Source organism: Zeus faber (assembly GCF_960531495.2).
Source record: "Zeus faber genome assembly, chromosome: 15".
Taxonomy (NCBI): domain Eukaryota; kingdom Metazoa; phylum Chordata; class Actinopteri; order Zeiformes; family Zeidae; genus Zeus; species Zeus faber.
Window position 1 is genome coordinate 29,218,616 of NC_137194.1, and position 27,880 is coordinate 29,246,495.

General features: G+C 41.6%; 2 protein-coding genes across 2 annotated transcripts; both read left to right on the top strand.

The window, feature by feature from the left end:
* Nucleotides 1-547: 547 nt before the first annotated feature.
* On the top strand, nucleotides 548-15,460 carry LOC307241321 (extracellular matrix protein 2; the record flags this gene model as incomplete). Its single annotated transcript, XM_080015358.1, has 10 exons — nucleotides 548-671; nucleotides 1,154-1,270; nucleotides 3,335-3,480; nucleotides 3,653-4,070; nucleotides 4,772-4,887; nucleotides 6,780-6,915; nucleotides 9,351-9,508; nucleotides 9,985-10,121; nucleotides 12,813-13,139; nucleotides 14,040-15,460. The coding sequence occupies 10 exons, from the start codon at nucleotides 548-550 to the stop codon at nucleotides 14,215-14,217; spliced, it is 1,857 nt and encodes a 618-aa protein (XP_079871484.1). The 3' UTR covers nucleotides 14,218-15,460.
* A 153-nt stretch (nucleotides 15,461-15,613) lies between these two features.
* On the top strand, nucleotides 15,614-27,642 carry bgna (biglycan a). The gene is made up of 8 exons (XM_080015071.1): nucleotides 15,614-15,783; nucleotides 18,426-18,703; nucleotides 19,752-19,864; nucleotides 20,714-20,927; nucleotides 21,745-21,855; nucleotides 22,076-22,169; nucleotides 22,425-22,563; nucleotides 27,030-27,642. The coding sequence occupies exons 2-8, from the start codon at nucleotides 18,454-18,456 to the stop codon at nucleotides 27,225-27,227; spliced, it is 1,119 nt and encodes a 372-aa protein (XP_079871197.1). The 5' UTR covers nucleotides 15,614-15,783; nucleotides 18,426-18,453; the 3' UTR covers nucleotides 27,228-27,642.
* Nucleotides 27,643-27,880: the final 238 nt, after the last annotated feature.

The window sequence follows — 27,880 nt, forward strand, 5'->3', positions numbered from 1 at the left end:
GAGCTTGTCTGTTTTCCCAATATTTTCCTTCCCCTTGCCCACTTCTAGTCCACTCCTCCTGGAACTTGGCCCAGATCGCCTGAACCGAGGAGCGGGGGAAAGGGAATGAGTGGAAGGGTCTAGACGGTGGTTTGACCATAAGCCTTGGAGGACTAAATCTGCTTTTATTTTGGAGGTTGTACTTTGGAATCTGTAAGTTTAGACCCAGGAGTGGATTTATGTAAATGTGTGTGTGTGTGTGTGTTAATTTGTGTGACTGCGTACATGCCTTTGTGTGGACGTCTGTCTGTGAGCGAGCGCAAGTCATTTTAATTGGAGTCAGTGGGTGCTCTGAGATTGGTGAATGAAGCGCTTTTATACTTGAGACAGGAAATGCTTTCTATTTTTTCACCCCACCCTGCCCTACCTTTAGGCCCTTCCTTGTCTCCCACCCAGCCCCACCCTCACCTTTTCTATAAGAAGTTGTCTCAGGAATCTAGATTCCTCACACCTATCTCATAGTACCCCTCAGTCTTTTTCCACCTTCTTTGGGAACAAGAGGTGCACCATGACCAGACCTGGACTCCTGTTAGTGCTGTGTGTCTGCGCAGGGGCCTCGCTTGCTGATGGGAAAGCTAGCAAGAGGGGAAAGGAGCCCACGCGGCCTCCTAGATACAACCTTCTCCTCGCTGGTAAGTTTCTGTATAATTCTCGGCTCGGTAGTTGTACTGATGTTTTTGTTCGTGGGGTGCTTGCTTTTTCATTTTTGTTAACTTTGAAGCTTGCCCAAAATTCAGTTGTGTAGGGATGCATGCAATACTGAAATATTTGCTTGCTATTTGCTTTTGTATTCAACACAGAAGAATGTTCAATGTATGACTTCTGTTCGCAGAGGTTGATAATTCCAGGTTCAGAAAGTAAAAGTCCTGCCATGGTTTTGCTCCACCCGTGCACTGATCCATGATCATTATCCACATGGTTGACTCAAATTGTGAAGTGGAATTTTACTTTCTGAACACTTTGTTTTCTTTTCCACCACTAACTGTAATGTTTTAATTATCAAAAGTAACAAATCGGATATCAGGGAAAGTGTTGTATTGGTGTGTCCCTTTGTGTCCCTGGATCATTTTTCTCCACTGTCATGGAGGTTTTTCATACACGTGTTTGTCGTCAGGCCAGTGCCAGGTGAATGGAATGGCATTGTTGGATGGAGCGATGTGGTCACCACAGCCCTGTTCTGTGTGCCAGTGTCAAAACGGGAAGGTGAAATGTGGACCTCTGCCCTGCGCCGGTAAGGCAGTGATGTGTTGAACCAGCTTTGGTTAGACACACACCATCTCCCTTCTGCTTTATATACCTGTTTACATATACATTATACATTATGTATAAATTAGATCACATTACGTTCAGTAATTTAGCATTTGACACTTTTGTCGAAGTCGATTTGTACAAGTACCTCCTGTCAGTAGTAGTCAAACACACTTTATATTACAGTTTACAGCCAGCTAAACCTCCTATAGGAATAAGTAAAATTAGAGACAGTGCAATTCAGTGCAGGTGGGATCCAGGTGTGCTTCATTAATTAATAAACCAATTAATCAATTAACTGGTTAATTTGTTAATTGATTGATATAATTATTAATTCATTCTATCATTCATTCATTCATTCATTCATTCATTCATTCAATCATTCAGCCCTTTGACACAAGGGGAGAGCTCGTTCCACCATTGTGGAGGACTAGGTCGTGCACCGCTGCTCTCGCTATGTATTCTTTGCTCTGCCGTATTCCTTGAATGTTGTGAAGGGAAAAGCTGCAGGAGCGAGTTGTAGCAGCAATATGGGCGAGCAGGAGAGCTGGTTGTCCAGAATCACCCCAAGGTTCTTGGCAGTCTGAGAGGGCAATACGGTCGTTTTCTTGATAGTGATGGAGTGGTCTGTTTGAAGGCAGTCTTTCCCAGAGAAAAAGATTAGCTCTGTATTCAGATCATTCACAGACGAGAATCTAATTGAGAATATCGATTTGTGTTTCGGAGGAAAATAAGATATAGTGTTGAGTGTCATTCTGCAGAGCAGGGATAAGAGAAGCTGTGGGAGAAGATCATACTGCCAAAGCTTCACACGCTTATGCTGCATTCACATGGAACACAGGAAACCGCAAACGGCATGGCATAACAGCACTTTCTAAACGGCAAGGGGGAGCGAGGGGGAGATACCACAGCAAAACGTGACGATATGTTGCTATGATTATGTACATAGTATAAAATAAAATATATTGTACTAAATAATTTTGTGTCTGTTATTATATATTAGAATATGAGTAATGCATGTAGCTATTGTAGTGGAAAAGTTACAAATGTACTGAGCACAACACATTGTTTTGGTTATTTAAATAGTGGCATTGAGCAAGAAAGCTACGCTCAAACCACTATAACTTTACCGGACCAACAGAGCCACGCGAGATCACCACGTATGCTTCCTCGCTACAAGCACCTTACAGCCTCCATGCAATTAATAAATTTGGACTGGACTTGGCTTGATGTACTTGATCGTACTTTGAATTGGAACAGTACTTGGGCTGCGACTGAAATCCACAAGAACACAAGTACAGACAAGAACGCAGATTGAGAAAGGCCTCAGGTCTCCGGCCACCATAGCAGACATGCGCAGTAGAGTCGGCTCCTCGCCAATGTAACATCCGGCTGTAATGCCGTCACGGAGGACGGCAGGAAGTTAAAATATTTGAACTTGGACTGCAAATCCTTCGTACCGTTGCCATTTGCCGGTCTTCTCTGCTGGTCTCGTCATGCTCTTTTCCATTAACATGACTTCCGGTTCATCGTCTCTCTTCTGCCATATTCCATGTGAATGCAGCATTAAGCTTCAAACCTCAGATATGCAACACTTTTAAAACCTCTGACATTCTCATCCCTCAGCATTCAAAGATAGTCTTGGGAGATAGCGATACACCACACACACACACACTTGGCTTTGTTCGCTGACAGCCGCAAAAGATCCAAAGATCCTCTCAGGATTTACACACACACACACACACACACACACACACACACACACACACACACACACACACACACACACACACACACACACACACACACACACACACACACACACACACACACATTCTACGGTCTTTGCAAGTAGACATTTAACCCCCACAGTATAAAAAAGTGTTCATTGACTTTGTGTAACGATGATGGGAATTGATGGAAATCACCATTTGAATAAGACATGGGTTGAAAAATATGAAACCTATGCCTTAAACCATGAGCTCGTCAAAACACCCACAGCATCCTGATTCTGACTGATTCTTGGTAACCTTTGCTCTTTTCTCAGGGACCAGCGAGAGAGAGGACGCAAACAAAGGTACAAACAGAGTTCCTGAGCAGAGACACATAGTGCGTGGAGGCGAAAGAAGTAACAAGCTGTCTGCCGCTAGACAGGCCGCTAAAAAGAAGGACATAAGATTGCTGGAAAAGACTGTGAGTGGGTGACTTTTTTCATTGCACTACTTCTGTTGCTCCTCCCGCTGCCGCTGTTGCTTCAGCTGGGGGAAATTGCATTGTGACACACACACATACACACTTACTTTTAGTTGCACAAGTGATATAATTTCTACCCTTTTCAATCGATGGAGCATCTTTGATTTTACAGCGGCCTACCGCACGAACAGTCCGACCTGCGCCAGCCGGTACTAAGCAGGGGGTTCTGGATAAGGCCCCTAGGCCCCCAGCGGCAAGAGTGCATGCGTCCTCGATGAAGGCACCCAGAGACAGCTACCCTGCATCTGATGAGGACGACTATGACAATGATGATGACTTTGTGGGACCACCACCGGTGCGCCCTGCTACGAGAACGACGCCCCGACCGGCCGCGGCTCAGACCAGGAAGCCGGTGCCGGCGCCCCATGTGGCGGGTCGTCCTGTGGTCACCTTCCCCCAGAGAACCACCTTCATTGAATCGCTGCCTTCCGGGTGTCTTCTGGCCGAGTCGCTGGTGGCCTGTGGAGGCACCGGCATGGCTAACATGCCCATAATCACTGACCCAGGGGTAAAAACCCTTTACTTGGCAGGTAAACGACTTCAGTGTATCAGAAAAAGCAGACAAGTAGTGAGAGGTAGTGTTTCTTTTCTTGAACATGTGCCTTCTTCTGATGGATTGATTTTTCTTGGTCACTTGAGGTGGCGGGTGGTGGATATCTTTTCATCTGAGGGTGCATTTTTGTGGATGTTCATCCATATCGACAGTTTAAGGACCACAAGTAGCTACGCTGGTTTACCAAATTCAGTTATATTCTTTCACTTCTTGAGCATGCCTGATTAGTGCACTACCAACAATGGACACAATCTATAGAGGAGCACATAAATGACACAAATACATTGAATGGCTGTTTCTTTTAAAATGGCAGCTAAGATATAAATAGGGAACATTATATATATATTGTTTTTACAAAATATTTTATGGATTACCGCTTTAACCTGTTCCCCAATTCAGGGCCCAGGCAAATTCCAAAATATCATTTTCAAATACAAAACAAAAATAAATTGGATGTAATTGTTTTGTTGCTAACTTTCAACCGTATTCAAACAGCCAATCGCGCGTTGATGCGCAGGTAGCATATGGCCTCCAGGGGCGTCAGCTGAACACGCCCCACAATACAGTTGTCAAATAAATAATAGAGACAAGTAGAGAGCTGGAAATAGGCTTTTGCCAATCCTGTGATTTTAAGACTTTAATGCTGTGTCATGTCCTCTGCCTTTTTTTTCCTACCAGACAACAGGATCAGTAAAATCCCTGCGAAGGCACTGGCCGGCCTGCCCAACCTGGAGTGGTTGGACTTGAGTAAGAACAGGCTGGATGACACATCCTTCTCCGTCAACATTTTTCAGGTTGGACTCGACTCGACGCTGATACTTAAAAACAATGTTGCTAAATGTCATTTGGCATTTGACAAAAAAAAGGAAGACCACTAAAACAAACGGGTCTATCAAGTCAGCTTCCTGTCAGTACCCGCTTAACCCACTTCCAAATACACACTGCCGCTGCATAGCAACTCAGTGTTTAGAGCAGTTTATTGACTCGTCTTGCATTGTACCTGCACTTCACAGTCCCTGTTGGCCCCATTACAACGGTGGTGGAATTGCACAGTGGTGGAAAAGCTACTCAAAAGCCACACTTGAGTAAAAGTAGACTAGTTTTCTCTTCCTAAAAAAATAGTCTGGTAAAAGTGAAAGTAATTTGTTAGAGTCCTACTTGAGTAAAAGTCAAGTAGCTGATATTAAAGGTACTTAAGTATCAAAAGTAATTATATGGTATTAAATGTTCTTAAGTATCAAAAGTAATTATATGGTATTAAATAGACTTAAATATCAAAAGTAAAGAGAAAAGTAAATATTGTGGAGAAAAAAGTCTGGCTTTCTTTTCTTTTGCTATGAGCTTAGTTTTTATTTTTGCTCTGGTTTTATTCTGGTTGGGGTTAGGGTTAGTTTTTTTTTGCATTTTTCAGCAAGCAGAACCAACATTTCATACTGTAAGACCCATTTTTCACCCGGACATAAGAAAACATTTGTTGTAAATATGGCCCTGTGCGTGTTTGTCGCCATCAGTCGTAGCTGGTGCAGGTGGTGCAGCATCACTGCTGAAGAAGGCCGTCGCTGTGGTTGTCACTCTCCAACACGCTGCTATAGTTGTGGCTCTCTGGGACATGCCTGTGCTTGTTCAGTAGCAATGTGGCAAAAACCAGACCTTGCCAGGTCTCCATGACAAACCCAGCCATCCCCCAACCCGAACACAAATAAAAACAACCTGCTTCGAACCGCAGACCTGGCAACTCTGAACACGGGCTCGAGAGTGTTTGTTTACACTTAGCTTGCTGGTGAGATACAACTCATGATTTACAAACATGAACCTCATGATAACAGGCTTTCACTAAGATCATTGGCTACAAGTTTTCCTCAGATTTTATTTTGTAGCGAGTAACGAGGGTGTTCAGGGGAAATCTATGGGAGAAAAAGTATACATTTTTTGGGCCAAATGTAGCTAAGTAAAAGTAAAAGTCAACAGAAATATAATAACTCAAGTAAAGTACAGTGTGGCAGTTTCGCCTACCACACGCCACCCAGGTGGCATGTTAAGGGACCTCCGGCACAGAGACACAGATGACAGGGTTGTAGACACACCAGTTTATTGTAGAGAATGGGCTAGTTGGAACAAGCCCAGGAGCAGATGGACATGTGTCATGATAAGGGCTCCTCTCCTCAGTGTGTGTGGGATGGGGGTTTTACAGGATAAACATTCAAAGAGGTAACACCGTGTCACTCCATGCCTTCATCCCTCTGGAAACCGACTCGAGCACAACCTTTGCCTGTGTCTTGTGGAATCAAGTGCGCTTGCCCAATGTGGCACCCTCACAGTGAATTTCACTGTGAGGGTGAATTTCAGCTGCCGGGCCCCCAGACCAGACAGGATTGTCGCAGTCAACAGAAAAAATCCACAACTCAAATGTAGCAACAATTGTTTCCGTGTCCGTTATTTCTCACAGGGGTGAAACGGCAGCTTGAGCCAAGCGGCTGCGTGGGAACCAGCACACACTGTGGTATTCCAAAGTGGAAAAGCCAATTTTTTACATTTGTACCGCACACGATTATACTTCATAGATTATAACATATAGTAGAGAAGGTAGACTTCTCATGAAAGTAATTTCAAGGTGGGAGTTTTTCAACTTTTTAAAGAACGGCTCTAAGATCGACGTTGGGCAAACGTCTGGTTTTTCCTTTTCCAGAACCTGACAAAACTGAGGAGGCTGATGTTGGACAGCAACAACCTCACCAAGGTCCCAGCATTTCTTCCGCCTTCCCTCGTGGAGCTGAAGATCAACGATAACAAGCTCAGTGGTCTCACGCCTGGCAGTTTTAAAGGTCAGATGCTCCTTATTGTTGTTGTTCTGGAATAAATTCTCGTAATTTTGATGCCTGAAACTATCTGGAACACCATCTTCGGCATAACACACGAACACAGTCGGACCCCAGACCAGGGGTGGTCCCCTGGTCTGGGGTCTGGGTGGTGGTTGAAGTCTCATCTAAATCAATCCACATACGGAGCAGATATTACCAAAAAACTGACCAAATTTTGAGCAGTTTTAACACAGTCCAACCCGGCTAAAACTATCTGGAACACATACTTCGGCATAGGCTACAAACACATTTAAACCTCTGTGTCACAAGGATCTCGTGGTTTAAATTTCATCCAAACTGATCCACATACGGAGCAGATATTAGTGGAAAACCTAACAAATTTGACCCAAAATATTCAATTGGTCTTGGTTAACTGACATGTCACACATCTCCTTCCAAAATGCACGAGATGAGATTAACAGTAAGAGACTTTATGACGTCATTATATTATTAACCATAAATGTACAGATTCAGATTGAGAATGTCCAGTTGGATTGTGTCCAGTGTGCACCGTGGACTCACTTTGTAGTCTTTAGACATTACCCAACTATCAATTTAAGTGTATATTTATTTTGCTTCTTATCTCATAGATGTCAGTAGATCTGTTAGATTGATATTTTAAATCTGTGGTCCACATTACCTTGCCGGATTAATGAAGAAAAAAATAAAAAATCCTTCAAATGTCGTTGGAAAGATAGACGCCATACGATGGTAATTACCCACAGAAATATCACAACATTTTGGTATTTCATGATGATTGGAATCAAGGAAAACATGGAAACTGATTTCCATGATAACTTACTGAAAATGTAATCCAAGTAAAAAACTCAAATCAACTTTACAAAAAATGATGTATTGTTATTGTTATGAAAAGTAATTACAAAAGTTTTTTATTTGTATTTTTTGTGTTACAGTTGGCAAAAAACTGCCAATAAAGAAACCACTGTCAGAAAATCGAGTCGTCAATGTCACTCACAATATTAAAAAAAGTACTGAAGAAAAATCTGATGAAATAAACACTAAGCACAGTGAGAAGATTTCAATGTAAGACGTTCAATGTAAAACTGTAATACTTTCCTAAAACTAATAAGCTGGACCCTGTGTATTACTGCCTACAGCGTTATTTATGATTATTATTAATATTATTATTATTATTATTATTATTATTATTATTTTTGCAAAATTTCTAGAAACTTTACCTGTAAAAATGATGACCTAGTTTAAAAAACAAAACGGGCTATTTCTGTCTCTGTAGCTTTAAATGTAAATGAGTAGCCAGGCCCCGAGTTCTGCGAGCCAATGGGCTTTGAGCTTTACTCCAGATTCGGTTCCATTCCGTCTTTCTCTGTGATCTTTAACTGTTTTCACCTTATCAGTACACTAAGATCTGTTTCTGAACAAATATGAGGCGAGAAATAAGCAATCCAGTTGCTGAATTAGATCTACAAGGCCTAATTTAAAAGTTTGTTCTGACTTTCACCGCAGTGTCCGCAGCACAGACTTGGAGCACCGTGGGATAGGGCGGGGCTTGTTTTTTTTTTTGTTTCAATTACGGAAACGTTGGAAAATAAAATGAATCAAATAAATCTCCAGTTTTGTTTGGAGTGACGCAGAGCAGATTGTGCGCCACAGCCTACAGTACAGTAACCTAACATCGATACGCACGCACGCACACACACACACACACACACACACACACACACAGCAAATAATTACATTTCCATCATCTGCAGTTTTGTCACAGAGAGTTGGTATTAATTCCTCTTTCTTTTAAAAGATTTGTGCTGGTCTCTGCTGCCAAAAGTGCACTTCCAAGTGCGCTCCAGCTGAGTGGAGTTACCCAGATGGAGGGTGGTTGTAATTCTACATGTCAATGATACATAGTACTGGGATACAAATTGGAATGGCTCTTTCAGGACGTGTATTCCGAATTAGAACGCTCATCAAAAACTGACTGAGTTGTCTTATTTCACAGATTGCGTGTTAGTAGGCCCATCAGAGACCCAAATGTATGTGCACAAGCGCTGAAAAAGTGAGTTTTGCGTAATAGGGCGCCTTCTATAGGTCCCTTTTAAAAAACAGGAACTCACATTTTAAGCACGTGTCTTAGTGTATTTGTTGAACATGTTTGATAACAGTCATAATAAAAATAACATGGTTAACAAAACAAACAAGTAAAAATCTATCTATCTGTCTGTCTATCACTATCTACCTCATGGCTTTCCTGTCTCACAGGAATATCACGAATACAGGCTACAGCTAAAGTTGACGTTACACATGTAGGCCAGATGTGAGTTACAGTTATCGGGCTACTGATATATAGTAATGTTGGATATCTATTTATGTTTCATAAACATTTAAGTTTCAATGCATACAAATCCAATTGTCCCGTCGCTCAGGTTTGTCCAAGCTCCTGACTCTCGAGCTGGAGGACAACCGCTTCCACGACGGGAACGTCTCGCCGCTGACCTTCCGTCCCCTCAAGAAGCTCACCTACCTGCGACTGGAGGACAATAAGTTCCGTGCCATCCCATCAGGCCTGCCTGCTTCTCTGCAGGTACAAAGCGGGACAGAGGGGGGAAAAGCAGTGGTTTCACCCCGCAGACCCTACCCCTGTGTACCATCTCTGGCTCTAGTATCTCTGAATTGCTGTCGACTACTACATAACCACATGATCCCCAGGATAATTGAAAAGTAATTTCATTGGAATAGTGAGCCATTGGATTACTTACTTGCTTCATTTTAGTTGCAATGCCAGTTTACATCAAATTATGACAAAGGTAAGCCACAACATGAAAAGCTACCAAATTGGGCCCCATCACTGCTGCACAATTGTTTAATCAAAAGTTCTAGAACTCAATGACTTCAGGCTTTTGGCTAGCAATGCAACCTGATTAAAAGTTTTAACCATTGCAGGTCGGTGATCACCCGTTTTCAGTCAGTTCAAATCAAACGCTGTCATTGTCCTGCCAGTGGAGAGTTTGCTCTTTTTGGGGGTTCGCTTGAGTTTGAAAGTGGCCAGTGTGTTCCCAGGAACTTCACCTCTCGGACAACAAGATTGAGGTGGTCCATGCGGCCCTGAACAGGACGGTCAACCTGAGAGTGCTGGACCTCAGCCACAACCGCATCCGCGAGGACCGTATAGCCCCCCGAGCGTGGATTCACCTGATGTAAGTCTGAGCCAGGCTTCGTTTTTAGCAGGGGGCCTTAAATTTAGTGTTCCTCAAAATCCCCTTGAATGTAATGTGTAACACTAGCTTGTTCAGTGAATTTAACGCTAAAATCTACATGAAATGTCTAGGGTACGGTAGCTCAGGAGGTAGAGCTGGTCGTCTAGTGATCTAAAGGTTGCTGGTTGGATCCCAGGCTCCTCCTGCTAGCATGCTGTAGTGTCCTTGAGCAAGACACTTAACCCCTCATTGCCCCTGATGGCTGCGTCCGTCGCTGTTTGAACAATTGTAAGTCGCTTTGGATAAAAGCGTCTGATCAATGACGAAATGTAAATGTAACATATACTGGATTTGAAACAGACAAAGGGCTTTAAACACAAAGCTAATTCTATCTATGATTCATTACAACTGAGCTACAATCAATTCTATTCCCAAAAACATAACGTAAAGGGGGAGTCAATCAATATGCAATGTGTAGCTTTACCTAAAGGTAGCCACCGTCTCGAAATGTTTTTTCAGCATTTTGCATTAGTTGGCAAAAGGCAAACTGCCCGCTGATCCACTGCAAAATTAGGAGGGTCTTTTTGTAAATGACAACCAGCGTGCGGCCAGAAAAAAAAAAAAAGTAGTAAGACATTTACGTAGGTTAACTGTTTTTCAACTGAGGCCTTATTAAAATAGTGGTTCCCATCATTTCTAACCACTGTTCATATGCACAACATCGCTGAATGCTTTTCTATTGATAAATGTACCACTCTGCTGCAGCTTCTCATTGTGCTTGAATGCAGTCAGATGGGGCAAATATTAAGCTCCCCAAAATGCATTAAATCTCCTTTTCGAAAACAAACAAACAAAAAAAAAAAACAGAAGCTTGCCCTATAGTCCATATTATATATTTTATACTGAACCCTAACCCTATCCTTTTAACTACACCAGTGCTGACATAAGTGAAAACATGGAAAATAAAACAAAATTTGGATTTGATTATTTTATTTACATTTTACATTACAACCCTCTACTGCCACCCTGAGGAGTGCTACAGCAAATGCTTTTAAACTTGTTTCATTGCTTTGCTACAGTATGGACTGGTTAGCCTACAAGGTCAAACCTACAACCGACCTTTCAGAAAAGTTCTAACTGAAACGCTGTCAACTCACTGAAATAATGTTTGAAGAAGTGTTTTTCAAATAGACAGAGCTCTGCATAGCCGTTGGATGTTCTAAAAGTTGCTACATTGTATAAAATAAGAGACTCAATAACTCAAAAAAGTGCAAAATATTCGACTCAATTACAGTCACGTCAGTGCTTGTAATTAGTTAGTTTAGAGACGTAGCTAAGTCTAAATTAGTTAGCTCTCAGATTTTCGCACCTACTGTAGTACTGAGTACTCACTCATGGTTTATTTGCCAATAGAGAGTACCGAATACCATGCAGTATCAAGATCACTGATTTTGAATACCCTGCGTTTATTATATGCCCAATTATGAACATGTCACCATGGTTGGACAACCAGACCATGTCTTGCAAATGATTGCAACCACATCAATTCAACCTGGTCTCATGCTTTTTCATGTTCATAGTCACGAAAATGTATCTATTGAATCGTGCTCTGGAGTGCGATTGTCCAACTTTTTTGGTGCTACATATAACGAAATTTAAACCAATTCATTTCAATGGGGTGGTTTTATTCTAGTTTAGAAGACATGGGGAAGCATATGATAGGGTCATACCCTAAGTAAGAATTTCATTCATAGATACAATTTAACAGGATATAAATATCAGCGTTTGCGCACCTGTGTATCCATCAGCCAGTGCAGTAAACATTTCCATGGTACCAGCGAGCTCCACCAATCAGAAACATTGCTGTTAGGATTAACATTTAGGATTATGGGTAGTGTAGTCTCCATGACATTACAAATTAAACATGTTTTTCTTTAAACAAGGTTGATATCATATGGACTTGTGGCTTCTACAAGAGTAAAAATAAATTATTAACTACATTGCGTAATATTCACACAGTTATTGATAAACCTTTCAAAAACTACAATTCTGCACCATTTTGTTATGTATTTTGATGTTGAATTGCTTCATGGTAAAGTAGTTGTTTTATTAAAAACCTAAAAATGTAAAATACAAACATATATATATGGGTGAAAAACAACATGTATGTGTTACTAGGAGTTAATTTGGTCGGGGAATATTCCTGTCTTGTCAGAAATTACATATGTAATTTGCAAAGCCCTGAATTATATGTTAGGCCTTTCAGTGGCTGTTAGCATAACTATCCCTCTAAAAGTACATGTCCAGAGCTGTCCAAAACAGTTGACCTTATTTTGGTTGCTCTTTTAATTACTATACTGAGATATAGGGCTAAGTCAATATCTCAGTTTAGGGTCAACTGAAATCTCTCAAATTTACATACGTTAATCTACAAAATGAGAACTTTCCAAAAATGTGTTTGTTTTTGTTCTACGACAAAGTGAAAAAAAAAAAAATTTAATCCAACCCTTGACATGGCAGTGGGGTTCCAAGTGTGGATTCCCAGACCATTCACATTCTAAATGGAATAACATCTTTTTTTTTTTTTTTACTCATCCTAAGGTGGAGAATATCTCTGGTATGTGGTATCAGTTTGGTGTATCAGAGCTTTCTTTATGAGTACTCTTTTTTCCTCCCCCTGGCGTTCTCCAGGAAGCTGGAATCGCTTGACCTCTCCCACAACAAGCTGGTGCACATGCCGTCGTTCCTCCCAAGCGGCCTGCGGCAGCTGACCATGCACCACAACCAGGTCAAGCTCATTCCTGGCTTCGTGTTTGGCCACATGCGCCCGGGCCTGGACCTCCTGCACCTGTCCCACAACCAACTGGGGGACGACGGCATCAACGAGGTGTCTTTCCTGGGCTTGTTCTCCTCCCTGTCCGAGTTGCTGCTCGACCACAACCGGCTGCTCTCCATCCCCCGCGGCCTGCTGCAGCTGAAGAACCTGCAGCACCTCCGACTCAACCACAACCTCATCAGGTGGAGTGTCTGTCTTTCTGTCTGTCTTTCTCTCTCTGCGCACTATCCATGAAACGCACCCTATCCATCAACTGTAATGTTATTTTGCTGCTAGTCTACTGTAATTAAACATATAGCCTATGAACATGAGATGAGGACCTCTGGAAACTCATAAGCTCTAGACTCCTCCACGCTCCCGCACCCAGCACATAGCGTTATTACAAACAGACGGCCACTGCGGAAAATTGATCGCCCACTCAGTTTTCTAAAATGATCCATTATATATTGAATTCATACATACAATTACAAATTATAATTATAAGTAACTGTAGACATTTATTGTGGGGACTACAGTTATTCTAGGGCGCGCTATAGCAACCCCAAGTCACCCCAATCACTGACCAGGAAATTTCAGAATCTTACAAACTCCAGCTCACCTGGTTGATAAGGTGAATATAATAAAGAAATCAGATTTTGGATTCTCCATAAGCAGTTTCAGAGTAAATATCCGGGTAAATTGCTTAATTCATATGAAATGTTGGAAATGTTGAGGAAAATAACACACCTGCCAGACAAAATCACTGGACTGGCATAATGAATTACCCATTTTTTTCAGCCTCTGTTTCATTTGAGCAATCAAAGAGATTCTGATTCAGAGTTAAAATGACATCACCCCAAATAGACCGTTAAAACCAATCCGGGACATTATTTCTAGGCTAAACCTCAGGACAACCGGCCCCCAGCCGCTTGGACGAGGCGTTACCAACACTACTGGACAGTAAAACAAAACACCTCCATGCAAGGACCAGCCTCAAGCCGCCTTTGATCATTCTGGAAAATAAACGTCTGGGCTATTACGGGCTTCTTTGAACCCTCGTCGATTAAACACTGTCTGTCACCCCCCCACACTTTTTGCCACAGCTCCATTCCGATGAACACCCTGTGCGACGCCATGGCGAGTGATGACTCGCCGCTTGTCTCCGTTCACCTGGAGCACAACCTGATCCAGCGCCACCGCATCCCACCCACAGCCTTTTCCTGCATCCAGAACTACCAAGCTGTCCTCCTGCGACCCCAGAGTTATGAGGACCAAGAGTAGCCCCCCCTCCGTGGCGGTCATTTGGTTGCTGTGAACCGTCTTGGCATTTTCCTTTTTTTCTCCTTCTCTTTTCTATCGCTTGTCCTTCACTGTAATGCCTGATTTATGCTTCTCCGTAGGTATACGTAAACGTCTCCGCAGCGCTACATAGTCAAACAAGCTGATTTGTTGAATTGTCTAACCTCCTGTTGGATGGCGGATTTGAAGCGGAAAAGAAAATTTTGCAGATACGAGCACGACTTGTAGATGAGGTTTGAAACAGATTTTTGAGTTTGGAAGAAAAAAACAAATGGATTTCTTCTATGTTTTCGGTACATTGTGGTTGACTAAATGTGACACTGCCCCCCAGTAGACACGCAACGTGATACACAAAATCCGGACAAGTATAAACAGCAAACAGCCACGCGAATGTCTTCAAACCATGAATCTTGACTTATGTTTGCTATGGTGTTAGCCATAACAGCCAAACCAAATTGAAGGTATCAACTTGCTAATTAGCCAACTGGTCGCTCAAAAGCTGGGCATGGCTTCCTAAATAGATTTGATCTTATTGGCTGGCTGCACATGCACATTTCTGTACAACTGAACCATTCAAAGAGCTTGGGGTTGTTGTTGCTCTGAATATCAATACAGTATAACGATATTTAATGAAGTCATAAAGATAGATTCACTTTGTGCTCTGCTGGAAAGAGAAATCCTCAAGGGAAAGAGAGAATTACAACAACCTGCTCCTGCTCCCTGAGAGGTCTTGTCAATCTCTTGATGCCTGGAAGTTGTAAATTCAACCCAAGAGATGTTGCACTCGTAAACATATTGCACTGCAGCACTGTGTTAAAAAGACATTTTCTGGATTTCAAATTTCTAAGTGGGGATGAACAAACAGAATGTTTTGAGCACTGCCAAGGAAACCGGGCTTATAAAGTGCTAACAACAATGAAAATGTCACTTTGCTCAGCTGGACATTTACATTGTTCCATGAATGAGAGTTTAAAACATCCTTTGTATAGTGTTTGTGAAGTATGAAAAAAATACGACGCACAATTCAGTTACATAAAAAAAGAGATTTTTTGATTGTGAATATGGTGACAATCAATGTCAACATTAATAATGTCATTAGTTTATATATGTGACTCATTTACTTAGTTTTAATCCCAGCTCCAATAAAAAAACAACTTGACTGACGTTACATCTGGTAGTAGGTATTGTCGTACTGAAACTTGTTGCATGAATTTGCAGAAATTTGATATTAGGAAACTCAATAAAATGTGTATAGTTTTAAGCAGCAACATGCAGATTGTCTCTCTCTCTCTCTCTCTCTCTCTCTCTCTCTCTCTCTCTCTCTCCCCCCTTTGTCTTTGTCTCCACATCTGAACCACTGGGTGACCCAATTCAGTCTGTGCAGCAGATGATTTGCAGCTGTACTTGTAGCAACAGGATGAGACGATAAAAAAACAAACAAATGTCCTGTCCCACCTGTGTATTCATCCGGCGGAATATAAATACTTTGTGAGAACTACTGGACCTTTTAAAAAACATTTTTTTACAACTTGACACCATTTCATAGAGGTATGTATATTTCCAAGCATACCATTTTAAGATGACTGTATTTCATGGACACCATGTCATCTTAAATGCCCCTTTACTGCATGTCATTATATTTTGAGACCGATGGATGGTTGTGATGATGTTGTTAAACTAAAATGTATATTATTTTGTGTAGTGTGCGTGCTAGAGTAGCGTTATTTTGTATGATGCGTTAACTGGGCCTTTGGGTTTTAATGAAGTGAACAGTGATGGCTACAAAGATAGTGAAATTCGGTTTGAGCTGAATTTTGATGTGAAAACCCCAAAACTTAAATTGAGTATAATATCAATTTATTTTCATTAAATATATTTAGCCTTTTTAATGACGACGATAATGATGATGATGATTTTTATTATTATTATTATTATTATTATTATTATTATTATTATTATTATTATTATTATTATTATTTAATTACCTTACATTCATGTAAAGAACTTTGAGCTGCATGTTATTTATGAGTAAAATCTATTATGCTTGTTATTATTAATAATATTATTATTCATATTATTATTCATACTGCCTGCAAACATTGATGGCTACAAAATTCACGAGATTCCAAAACGGTATATTTTTTATCAACCAAAACTTTAACCATTCTCGTCGAGTCCCAAATAGCGGAATCCACTTGATGCTCTAATCTCTCAAATCAATGTGAAGCAATAAAGAAAGATATACAAAGGTGCAAATAAATGAGGAAAGATATTGCAATAATGAATAGTAATAGTAATTGACATCAGTGTAAGATGTCCCCTAACAACTTTTAACCATTTTTCTACTAGTGTTATTGTTTTGTCATTGTTGTTATTGTTTATTGTATGGCTGAGTTCAAGTGCAATTCTTTTCATCTTGCTTTTTAGAGGAAATAGCAACAGATTGGTGGAATTCTATGTCCCTCACTCCTCTGTGAACTAAATTTTGTGCTTTGGTTAGCAAGTGTCATTTGTATGTGTGTGTGTGTGTGTGTGTGTGTGTGTGTGTGTGTGTGTGTGTGTGTGTGTGTGTGTGTGTGTGTGTGTGTGTGTGTGTGTGTGTGTGTGTGTGTTACTTGACGGGGTGGGGGGGCTTCTTCAGGATCTGGCCTCAGGCACCAAATGAGCCAGGACTGCCACTGGCCTCAGCAATCCTCCATGTGTAGCTGTAATGGATATAGACTTTGACCCAGCACTGCCTTTTTTTCTCTTTCTTTTTGGAAAACAGAGTCACAAAGTTGAGTCTATATAAAACTCTTGTGTGAGAGTCAAGCCGGTCAATGTGGTAAAGGGTGTGTGGCAGCACAGCCTTCCCAGATAGAAAAAGAGAGACATTCACCACACTCAAAAAAATTGTCATCGCTTGCAAACTTAAAAAGAACATTTTAAATGCGTCACACCTTTATCTTTCAGCTTTACTCAATGTAAAAATGCAAAGTTAAGGTGTACATTACAATATAAAAAATATAAAGTTGATTGAAAATTGAAACAATTTGTCGCGCTGGTCCAATGACATTATTTTTTTTAGTGCAAACGTGGCATAGTCTTACCACAAGGGAACATCCAAAGACCAATCTTCACATCTCATATTTTGACTGAAACATTACTGGACAAACAGCAAAGCTGCACTTCATGCCACATTTCAAGTACGGCAAATTGACAAAATAACAAGGCACTTTCACTTACTTTTCTGCCTTGGAATATTTGTTTGAACTTAAGATATAACATTTCTAAAACTTCTGTATGTAGGTTATTTTAACTGCCATGCCACAACCACAGCATCTCTGTAAAAAGCTTCAAATTCTTCTGCTGTCTTTTATTCTTCAATTTTCTTCCTCAAACCAGTGAGGGATAATGTCTGCATAATGAAACACCAGGGTTATTTTCTAAGGTTTCATAAGGTGGTGTGAATATGATACTATTTTCTTTCCAAATCTTTTTTTGTTACAAAATCACAAAACCCTGCCAGCCCTGCCAACTTAAGACACAGCATTTTGTAGCCAGAAATAAAAAAAATATTGAGTTTGTAAAACCCAGATCATGTAGTGTATACAACCAAAAGATGCATGTACAACTAGACTAAGGTTTTCGAATAAAAAACTTAGAGGAAATAACTTAAAGGCAGTGTAATTTTTTTTTACGGTGCAGTTTGGGTCTTAAAGCATTAAAAGTTAGAAGGGTGAATGTCACTGTGTTGGAGTCAGAAGACCGCATCTTCTCCCCGCTCCATCATTTCCTCGTCATGCAGCCATAACCAAGTAATTGCAGGGAAGGCGACAGAAGACAGGCTTTAAAGCGAAACGAGGAGACGCCATGAAGATATATCATTTCACAAGTGTGTCAATAACTCTTCATCAGTCTGGGATGCATGTATCAATCAAATGAAGGAGGAGGTTTGCCAGTGGCTACAAATAGATTTTTCTCTATTTGTCTCGTGAAGTAAAATTATATCTATATTATTGCAAGATCATCAAGGTCATGACACTGTATGTTACACTTCTCAAAAACACTTCATTGTTTAAAAAATGTAAAAATACATTGTTGTTCGATTTTACTGTATATTTTACTTGTAAACATTTTTTTTTGGGGGGGGGGGCTTTTCTTCATTGTGCATCTAATGCACTAAAGATTCTGATTTTGATTCTGAAAAGGAGTCGGAGCCACACCAGAGCCTCAGCCATGCTGTGTCCCACCTTGAGCATCTTTTTACTGATGTGTTTGCCGGCCCCAGCCGAGCCCCTGCCCTTCCAACAATGGGACCTCACCGATCTGGGAAAGACTGTTGATGTTAAAAGCCTGATGATGTTGATGATGGTGAACGACGAAGAGGACGGTTCTGCCGACCGGGAGTTTAACCCCCCCCCAGAACATCCCACCTGTCCTTTTGGATGCCAGTGCAACCTCATGATTGTCCAGTGCTCTGACTTGGGTGAGTTGAGATAGTGGTCTCGATTCATCTGGACAAATATCACCTTATATATAAGTGAGACAGGGATACTATTATTTTACAGGGATACTATTATTTTATTTGACTTTCAAAGTGGGGGGTCATGAGAAAGGCAGGGGGCGCAGATACGTACACTAAAACTAATCTGAGCAAAAACTACAATTCTGCACCATTTTTTTATGCATCTTGATGCATGCATGGGAATATACCCGCGTTGTCATAATTTACATATGTAATTAGCATATCCCTCAATTATATGTTAGGCCATTTTAAGTGGTATCCCCTATTGACACTAACACCCCCCTAAATGTCCAGAGCTGTCCAACACAGTTGACCTTATTTTGGTAGCTCTTTTAATTGCTATACTTAGATATAGGGCTTCAAAGGTGTCCTCCGGTCGGGATTTAAAGGTCAATATCTCAGTTTGAGTCCAATGAAAGTTTTTGTGTATGTATTCGCGCCCCCCTCGTAACCCATGCACCACACATTCTAGGGAATTCTCTCGAACTCTTTAAAAAGAGAAGAGCAGAATATCCATGCTCTCAATCTGAAAGAAGGACAATGACAATTTCACAAAGTCTTTCTTTTTTCTAAGAATACAAGGTTTTTGTAGACAACTGTCTGATTTTGAGATTAGAGGATAATCTGTCCACCCATCTGACCGTGTCCCTGCACACAACGACAGTGTGTACTCTTTCCTTGTTGTTATAGTGCAACGTGGAGCTCCGGCAGTCTTTTTTTTGCAACAAATTATATACTAACACATGACAACAAAATGGAGCACACGCACTCAAAACCTGGCCACACAGCATTACCTTGTGTTTACCAAATTATAGTCCGGTTACAAAAGTAGCCAGCAGGCTCTCAAAGTTTTGAGATGCAAATAGACGTTTTGCTGTGCAAGGTAAAGCACTTGCATGAAGACAATTAACAAAAAAATCCCTTAGGACTTTTCTGTTCTTTTTTCTATTTTTTTTATGGCTTTTATTCACCATGTGGCATCTGTCCATCTGTGTTTCCTACATGAAAGGTTTGCATCATGTGCCTTACGATATCCCCCCCGACACCAGACTGCTGGACCTGCAGGGCAACCAGATCACGGAGATCAGAGAGAATGACTTTAAGGGCCTGAATAACCTCTATGTAAGCAGAACGATGCCGAGCCCAATGAATGAATCCTTTTGGACAAAGTTTCCATTGTGTTTCGAACATGATTGTTATTGCATTGATTTGAGCATCGGCACTCTATTTTAAAATCAAATTTTACATGTTTTTTTATTCAGATATTGAAATACCATAGGCGTCAAGTAACTAGAACTTGAAAGTGCTTGTGCTATGTTTTTGCCCTTCTGCTTAAAGCTTGCTTCACACCAAATCCGACAAACGACAACAACAAATCGGAAGTCCATTCATTCCGATGGAGATGGATTCCGAATGTGAAATGCGGTGACGCGCTGGGATGCGTCTGATCGATGCTCCGGAATGCGTTCAAAATGTTCAATTCTTGTGGCAAGTTTCGGTCCGACAGTGCTACCGGAAGTAATGTCAGTCACGTCCTTTTATTGGAACTCACTTAAAACTAAGTAAATAAGTCAGGTATATAAAATAATAACATTATTAACATTAATCTTGGATGTCACCATATTCACTATCAATACATCTGTTGTATGTTGTATGTATGCTGATCATCACACTAATCGCTATTGCACTGGAAAAAACAAGCTCTCCCATTTTCTGTGACATATTTTGTGATGCGAAACTCAGATACTGTACAGTTCATACGATGGGCACTATGGGAGAGGATCCATCTGTCAGCTTAGTATACGGATTTGGTGTGAATCAGACTTAAGTTATGTTTTGGATAACCACTGTGACTTATACTTGAGTATATATCCTTTGAAAGTTATCTTACATGTACTTCAGTATAATGTCAGAGTGCTCCGCCCAACCTGCAACTGCCCAACCTGCAACTGCTCTCCATCTCACTGGCAGGCTCTGGTGCTGGTGAACAACCATATCTCCAAGGTGCACCCACGAGCCTTCTTCCCCCTAAGACGCATGCAGAAGCTCTATCTGTCCCACAACAGGCTGATGTCCATCCCCAGAAACCTTCCGCCGATGCTGGAGGAGCTCCGTATCCATGACAACCACATTAGAACAGTACCATCTAGGGCTTTCTATGGTCTTGAAAGAATGAACTGTATCGGTAAAATGTTCTTCCTGGTTTATTAGTGAAACAATAGTGCAGGTTTTGTTTATTGTTTTTAGTTTTTTTCTCCACAAAGCTCAGCATGAATCAACGCTGCTTTCCTATTTGTCGATTGCACAAATTCACATCTCAAAGTTCATCATAGTTTAACTTGATGTAAAACTTTTGGGAGCAGGGGTGGACTGGTAATCTGGTATACTGAGCATTTCCCAATGGGCCAACGCACTTTGGGGCCGATATAAATATAATATAAAAATAAATAAATAAATAAGTGGCTTAACTACCGCTGGTAAAACCAGTGCAGCTGCACCGGGGCCCAGTGGCCCCAAAGGTCCCCCAGTGGCCGCGAGGGGCCCATCCCATCGGCGCGCCGGCACACCTTTGATCAGAGTGCCAGCTGTGTCTGGGAAACTTTCCATCATGACCATTGCATTGAAGTTACTGGTGTGTGACTGGTGGGGCCAGTCATTGGATTCCAATAATTGTGCCCCTGGATGTGGTTTCTTTTTTTATAATCCTCGTTTCATGCATTGGGAGAACTAGACACGTGTAGTGGGGAGGGGGGGCGGAGGGTCCCCGAGCACCCTGCCCCTTTGCACCTTTATTGCCTCATTTTTATCAGGCGCGTTTTTAAGTGTGAATGGGCATTGAGGTAGCGGAGAAGAACGAACCGTGCTGGCCAATAACAAACCATGCGTAACGGAAACATCCCACCCCCACCCGACACACTATAACAACTGTGTATTTCTAAAATTACACGCACCTTTTAATTCATTCCACCTATTTCATGTCCTGCTTTACCTTTTTACAATAGAAATGGGACGTAACCCTATCAGAAACAGCGGCTTGGAGCCAGGCGCGTTTGATGGCCTCAAACTGAACTTTCTGCGCATTTCTGAGGCTAAACTCACAGGCATTCCAAAAGGTAAATGTTCCTGAAAAAAAACAAGTTATTTACTGATATTCTAAGGTCAAATGGACTCTGCAGATGGCACCAAAACCACTCCCCACTATCACATATAGGTATTAGGTTAAAGATGATTAAATTAATGTATTAGCTTATTTAGGTATTATTTATTATTTGGGTATTATTAATTGTTAAGGCATTTAAAATGCATCTGTCCCCTGTCCCCCTCACTTATCAGATCTTCCAGATAGTCTCCGGGAACTACATCTGGATCAAAACCAAATTCAAGCCATTGAGCTGGAAGACCTTAGACAGTACGGAGAACTGTACAGGTAAGAGTAGCTCTGCCATAAAAAAACAAGTAAATACCACTTGTTGGATTTAAGCTTGCAACTTCACAAAACGATTGCGTATTCATCACGTTGCATTACCCCAAAGTTGCTTTGTTACGTGTGTATATACGTAAGTGTGTGCCTATTTTTGGATGTATGGGTGTGTTGGTGTAGAGCTGTTTTTGGCATGCACATGTCTAAACCTTTATGTTATGTACGTACTGTAGTTGTCCATTTGTGCTCCTCCATCAACAGGCTGGGCCTCGGCCACAACAGCATTCGCCATATTGAGTACGGCAGCCTGTTTTACGTGCAAAACCTACGAGAGCTTCATCTGAACAACAACCTGCTCTCCAGTGTTCCCGCTGGTCTCCCTGAGATGAAGTACCTCCAGGTAACATTAAAGTTAGGAAGTTAACATTGACATTAGAAAGAATTGCAAATGCTATCTAAATACACAGTATATCCAACAGTGGGGTGATTTTTTTAACAATATCTTTGGGCTTATGTTGAACAAGGATAAATTGATTTCTGTAGTATAATTAAGCAATATCGCACTAGAAGGTGTGTTCGGCTAAGGTTTACCTTCACAACAGTTCATGAGATAAGATTATCAAGAAATGGTTATTTGAGACAGCAGTTTATAGTTTTTGGTGTTTATTCAGCTCCACCCACAAAGATAGTTCCTTCTGGATGAACACAAGCGCTGCAGAGGAATAGCAGAGTAGTAAAGCAGAGCGATAGTAAAACATTAGAGTGCTGTTACTGTATGTTAGCACTCATAGAGCGTCAAATTTCTCTACCAGAGCTAGATGTTGTATAAAAGTACATTGACATTGGACAGCACCAAACAAACATATCAGTACACCCAACAAATATTATTTACTCTGTGTGAGTTAGGAATAGAAAGATAAATCTGTGTGAAGTATTAAACAGTTCTGTGTAAATCCCGCCTTTTTCTGTGTGAGTTAGGAATAAAAAAATATTTGGTGTGAACTATAAGAGGGTTCTGTGTGAATCCCTCCTGTGAGTTAGGAAATGAAAAAATTTCTATGTGGATCAGAATTCTATGAATTATAGAGAACCAGAAGAGAGTGAAGGCAGAGCCAAAGATCAAATGGTGGAAGTTGAAGAATGAAGACTGTTGTTTGGAGTTCAGGGAGGAGTTAAGAGCACTGGGTGGTAGAGAAGAGTTGCCGGATGGGTGGGCAACTACTGCAGAAGTGGTGAGGGGGACGCCTAGGAAGGTACTTGGTGTGTCATTTGAACAGGGGAAGGAAGACAAGGAGACTCGGGGATGGAATATGGAAGTAGAGGAAAGTATACGGAGGAAGAGGTTGGTGAAGAAGAAGTGGAATAGTCAGAGAGATGAAGAAAGTGGACAGGAATACAAAGAAATGGGGAGGAAGGCGAAGAGAGGGCTGGTGAAGGCTAAGGAAAAAGCATATGGAAAGTTATATCGGTTGGCTAGAAATAGAGACCGAGTTGGGAAGGATGTACAGCAGGTTATGGTGATGAAGGATAGAGATGGAAATGTGCTGACAAGCGAGTAGAGTGTTGAGAAGGGGAAACGAGTACTTTGAGAGGCGGATGAATAAAGAAAATGAGAGAGAGTGAGAATGGTGAATGATGTGGGGATAGTGAATCAGGAAGTGAGGTGGATTAGCAAGGATGAAGTGAGGCAGCTATGAAGAGTGGAAAGGCAGTTGCTCCAGATGACATACTTGTGGAGGCATGTAGATGTTTAGGAGAGACCGCAGTGGAGTTTTTAACTAGTGTCATGATCCTCCCCTGCCTTGATTCCCAGTCTGTCTGTCTCTGGCTCCCTCTGTCCCTATCCGGCTCCCTCTGTCTGCTCTGGGTCTATCTGTCTCTGTCTCCCTCTAGCCCTCTCTATCTCCCACTGCCTGCCTCTAGGTCCCTCTGTCCCTCTCTGGCTCCCTCTGTCTGTGTCTGGTGTCACGTCACGTCCCTCTCACAACACACCTGTCCCTAGTTGGTAATCTTACCACCTGTCTCCACCTTCCTCGTCACTCCTTCGGTATTTAATTTCGGTATTTTTCCTGATTCTCTGCCTGTTTACGCATTAAACCCCTGTATAAACTCCTAAAACCATGGAGAAGAAGTGTACTGGTACCGATTGTCAAGAATAAGGCTGATGTGCAGAGCTGTAGTAACTACAGAGGTGTAAAGTTGATCAGGCACTGCATGAAGTTATGGGAAAGAGTAGTGGAACTGAGGAGGAGAAGTGATGTTTAGTGTGCATCAGTATGGTTTAATGCCAGGAAAGAGTGCTAGAAATGCAGTATTTGTTTTGACAATGTTTATGGAGAAGTATAGAGAAGGTCAGAAGGAGTTGCATTGTCATTGGGGATTTAGAGGAAGCATAATATGCATCCGTTGGGAGTGACGAGGATAGGCAGGGTAAGGAATGAGTATATTCTAGGAACAGCTCAGGTTAGATGTTTCGGAGACAAAGGGAAAGAGGCGAGATTGAGATGGTTTGGACATGTACAGAGGAAAGATGCTGGGTATATCATGAGAAGGATGATGAAGATCAAGCTGCCAGGCAAGAGAAAGAGAGGAAGGCCAAAGAGGACTGTGAAAGACTCTACCTACAGATACAGGTTCAGGGAGAGAGACAGAGACTTTTGGGCAGTGAGGTGCCGACATAGCAGGGTTTTTTATTTTATTCAAACTAATAAACAAAAGGCTCCATGTGATCCTTACTGCAAGACAAAACAACAAATAATAAAGTTTTCACACCAAAATTAGGGTTGAAAATTTAAAATTATAGCTTAAAACATTAGCGCTAAAAATAGGCAATTGACACCTTTCCCATTGCCAGGAAAAATGCCGTTTTTTTCTGGTGCGTCACGTTCACCGTCATGAACACGTCGGAAAAGGCTCGTGTCATGGTTCCAGTGTGATTGGGAAACATACAATAGAGGAGACAACAACTTAAACAAACAATGACATAAAACTATAAAACTTGTCAAAAAGTATTTTGAGGTGGTCAAAAGAATCTGATCATTCATGAATGACGCAACACTACAGTAGAAGAAGCATGGAGTATGCTGCCAGTGCGCACCCATGCGCACTGGTCCTTCGCTGGCAGGGATCGGGACCAGCTTGGGACGGGGCTGTAGTGACTTGGAGCTCAGCGGGGGGCATGGGGATTCTCCCCTGTGCTCCCAACGATGCGATCCCCACACTCACAAAATTTGGGCTAAAATTAGCGGGTCAACCCAGTTGTCTATTACAGGGTCATTTGACCCGGGTTTTTCCTTTCCCACTGATGAAAAATGTCAGATGTTAGCAGGTGTTACCAGGTTTTTGGTGCAAGGAAAAAGAAAGGGTGAATAAGAAAAGTCCCAGCCAGGTCGATGAATCAGTGTTAATGAGGCTGATTAGGCAGACCTGGTGCAGCCTGCACCGCCACCTGCAGACCATAGCTTAACCATGCCCCCTCGACTGTTCGCGACCGCAGCAGTTTTATCTATCTGGGGTCAGACCAGTCCTCCACCCACCCTCCACTCATTCGCACACTTGTTAAGGTTGGTGGTGAGCCCCATCCGCCTCTGGGACTCAAGTGCTGCGCCCACATGCTGCATGTGCCGCTCCCAGGTGTTACTGTGTATAGTAACGTTTTATGCCGCATGCGGACGGAGGACCTGGTCCATGAGTCTCTGAAATGTGGCTGGGGGCCCAAACAACCGGAACAGAAGCATTATAAATTGGTACAACCCCTGCGAAGTGGAGAAAGACGATTTTTCCTTGGACTCTGGCGTCAAGAGAATCAGCCAGTAGCCCTTGGTTAAATCCAGTGTCGAAAAAAAATCGAGCCGTGCCTAACCAGTCAAAGAGTTAGTCAACCGGGGTATTGGATACGCATCAAATTTCGGTAGTCTAGAGAGAAAAGGACCAACCCATCGGGTCTACCCACCAGCATGACTGCACCAGTCACTTGTAGACTGCTCTATACGTTCACGTACTTACAGTAGTGCGTACTTTCACCCCTGAGGTCGTCTCCACGTGGTGGTGAATGAGGGACGTGCGGCCTTGCAGGGGGGAGAAGAGACATCAGAAAATTGCTGTTGTGACATGACCATGTCTGCGTCTGGCCGGGCAAAAGATGGTTACAGGAAAGGGCAGGGGTGGGATTGGTCCTTTTTGGAAATTTGACCCCAACTCATCCCCCTCGATCACAGCGGTGGCCAGAGATACAGAGCAGAGAGCCCAACCATTTATCCCAATTATGGCTATCGTCGTGCCAAATATACGAACCATGTTCTTCAGCGTCTTATTGAACCACTCCACCAGGCTGTCAGTCTGGGGGTGGTACATGCTGTTCCGAATTGGGTGGACACCCAACTGAAAGCCCAACTGCCCAACTGAAAGAAGAACGAGAATTATACAGAACCCGGTTATGTGTGAATCCGGCCATGTTCTGTGTGAGATAGGAATAGAAAAATAATTCTATGTGAATTATAAGAGGGTTCTGTGTGAATCCCACCTTTCACCGAGTGAGTTGGTGAGGATAGAAACATCTCTGTGTGAGTTGATAATATTTATGAGTCATTCGCTGAGGAATGATTAGGATTCAAATTGAAGTTCAAATTGATGATTCAAATCTGATATTACTATCAAATTTACCTATTTTGACTAAACGCATTTTGCTTGCTTGTTTGCTTTGCTTTTATTGTGACTATCGATTTCCTTCTAATGATGTAAAGCACTTTAAGTTGCATGTATGAAAAGTGCTATACAAATAAAGGTTATTATTGTTATTATTATTGTTTATTATTTGGTTGTTTGTTTGGGTTATGTCACTTATTCTGATCCGGTTATCTCCCCAAGGTGGTATACCTGCACTCCAACAATATCAGCCATGTGGGTGTCTATGATTTCTGCCCGAAGGCCTTCAGCGTCAAGAAGACGTTCTACAATGGCATCAGTCTCTTTGACAACCCTGTCCCTTACTGGGAGGTACAGCCGGCCACTTTCCGATGCGTCAGCGATAGAATGGCCATACAGTTTGGCAACTACAAGAAATAGTCACCTACAAATGTTTGTGAGGCGGGGCAGGCTACAAGCAGAGCAGGAGCAGATGTATAAATGGGGAGCACTAACCCACTCTTAAAACAAAAAAGAAACAGGAATAAATTCAAGAATCAAGATTTGTTAAACTGTACCAAAGCAAGCTGTGGCAGCTAACAACAAACAAGGCTACTAGAAGAATTCATCATAATCATTTAATCACTTAGAGTTATACCTACTGCTAATCGCAGCTTTTAATGCATGTAAAGGTTTTTTTAAGACATAGTTTTGTGTAATTTTAGGTAGGATTGATAAGAATCGGTCTAGTTTAGCTTTTTACACTTTCTTTTATGTTGTAATGAATGAGAGACAAACACATGCAAATTCGGATGTATTCACACATCTTTTAATAACAATAAATAAGTTAAACTGATCCTGTGTTTAACTATTCTTTTTAATAAATACTCTAAAATGTTTTATTACTCCACATTGGACTTCCAGATGTGGTTCAGAAACAAATAACCAAGGAACTTGTGGTGGAAAACAATAAGATGCCTTCATAACAATTGAACAAAATTATAAAAACTGACTTTACTTTTTAATTGTTTTTGTGTTCGTTTTAATTGTTTTTAAGTCCTTTATTAAGGCAAGATGCCCCCACCCCCAATATT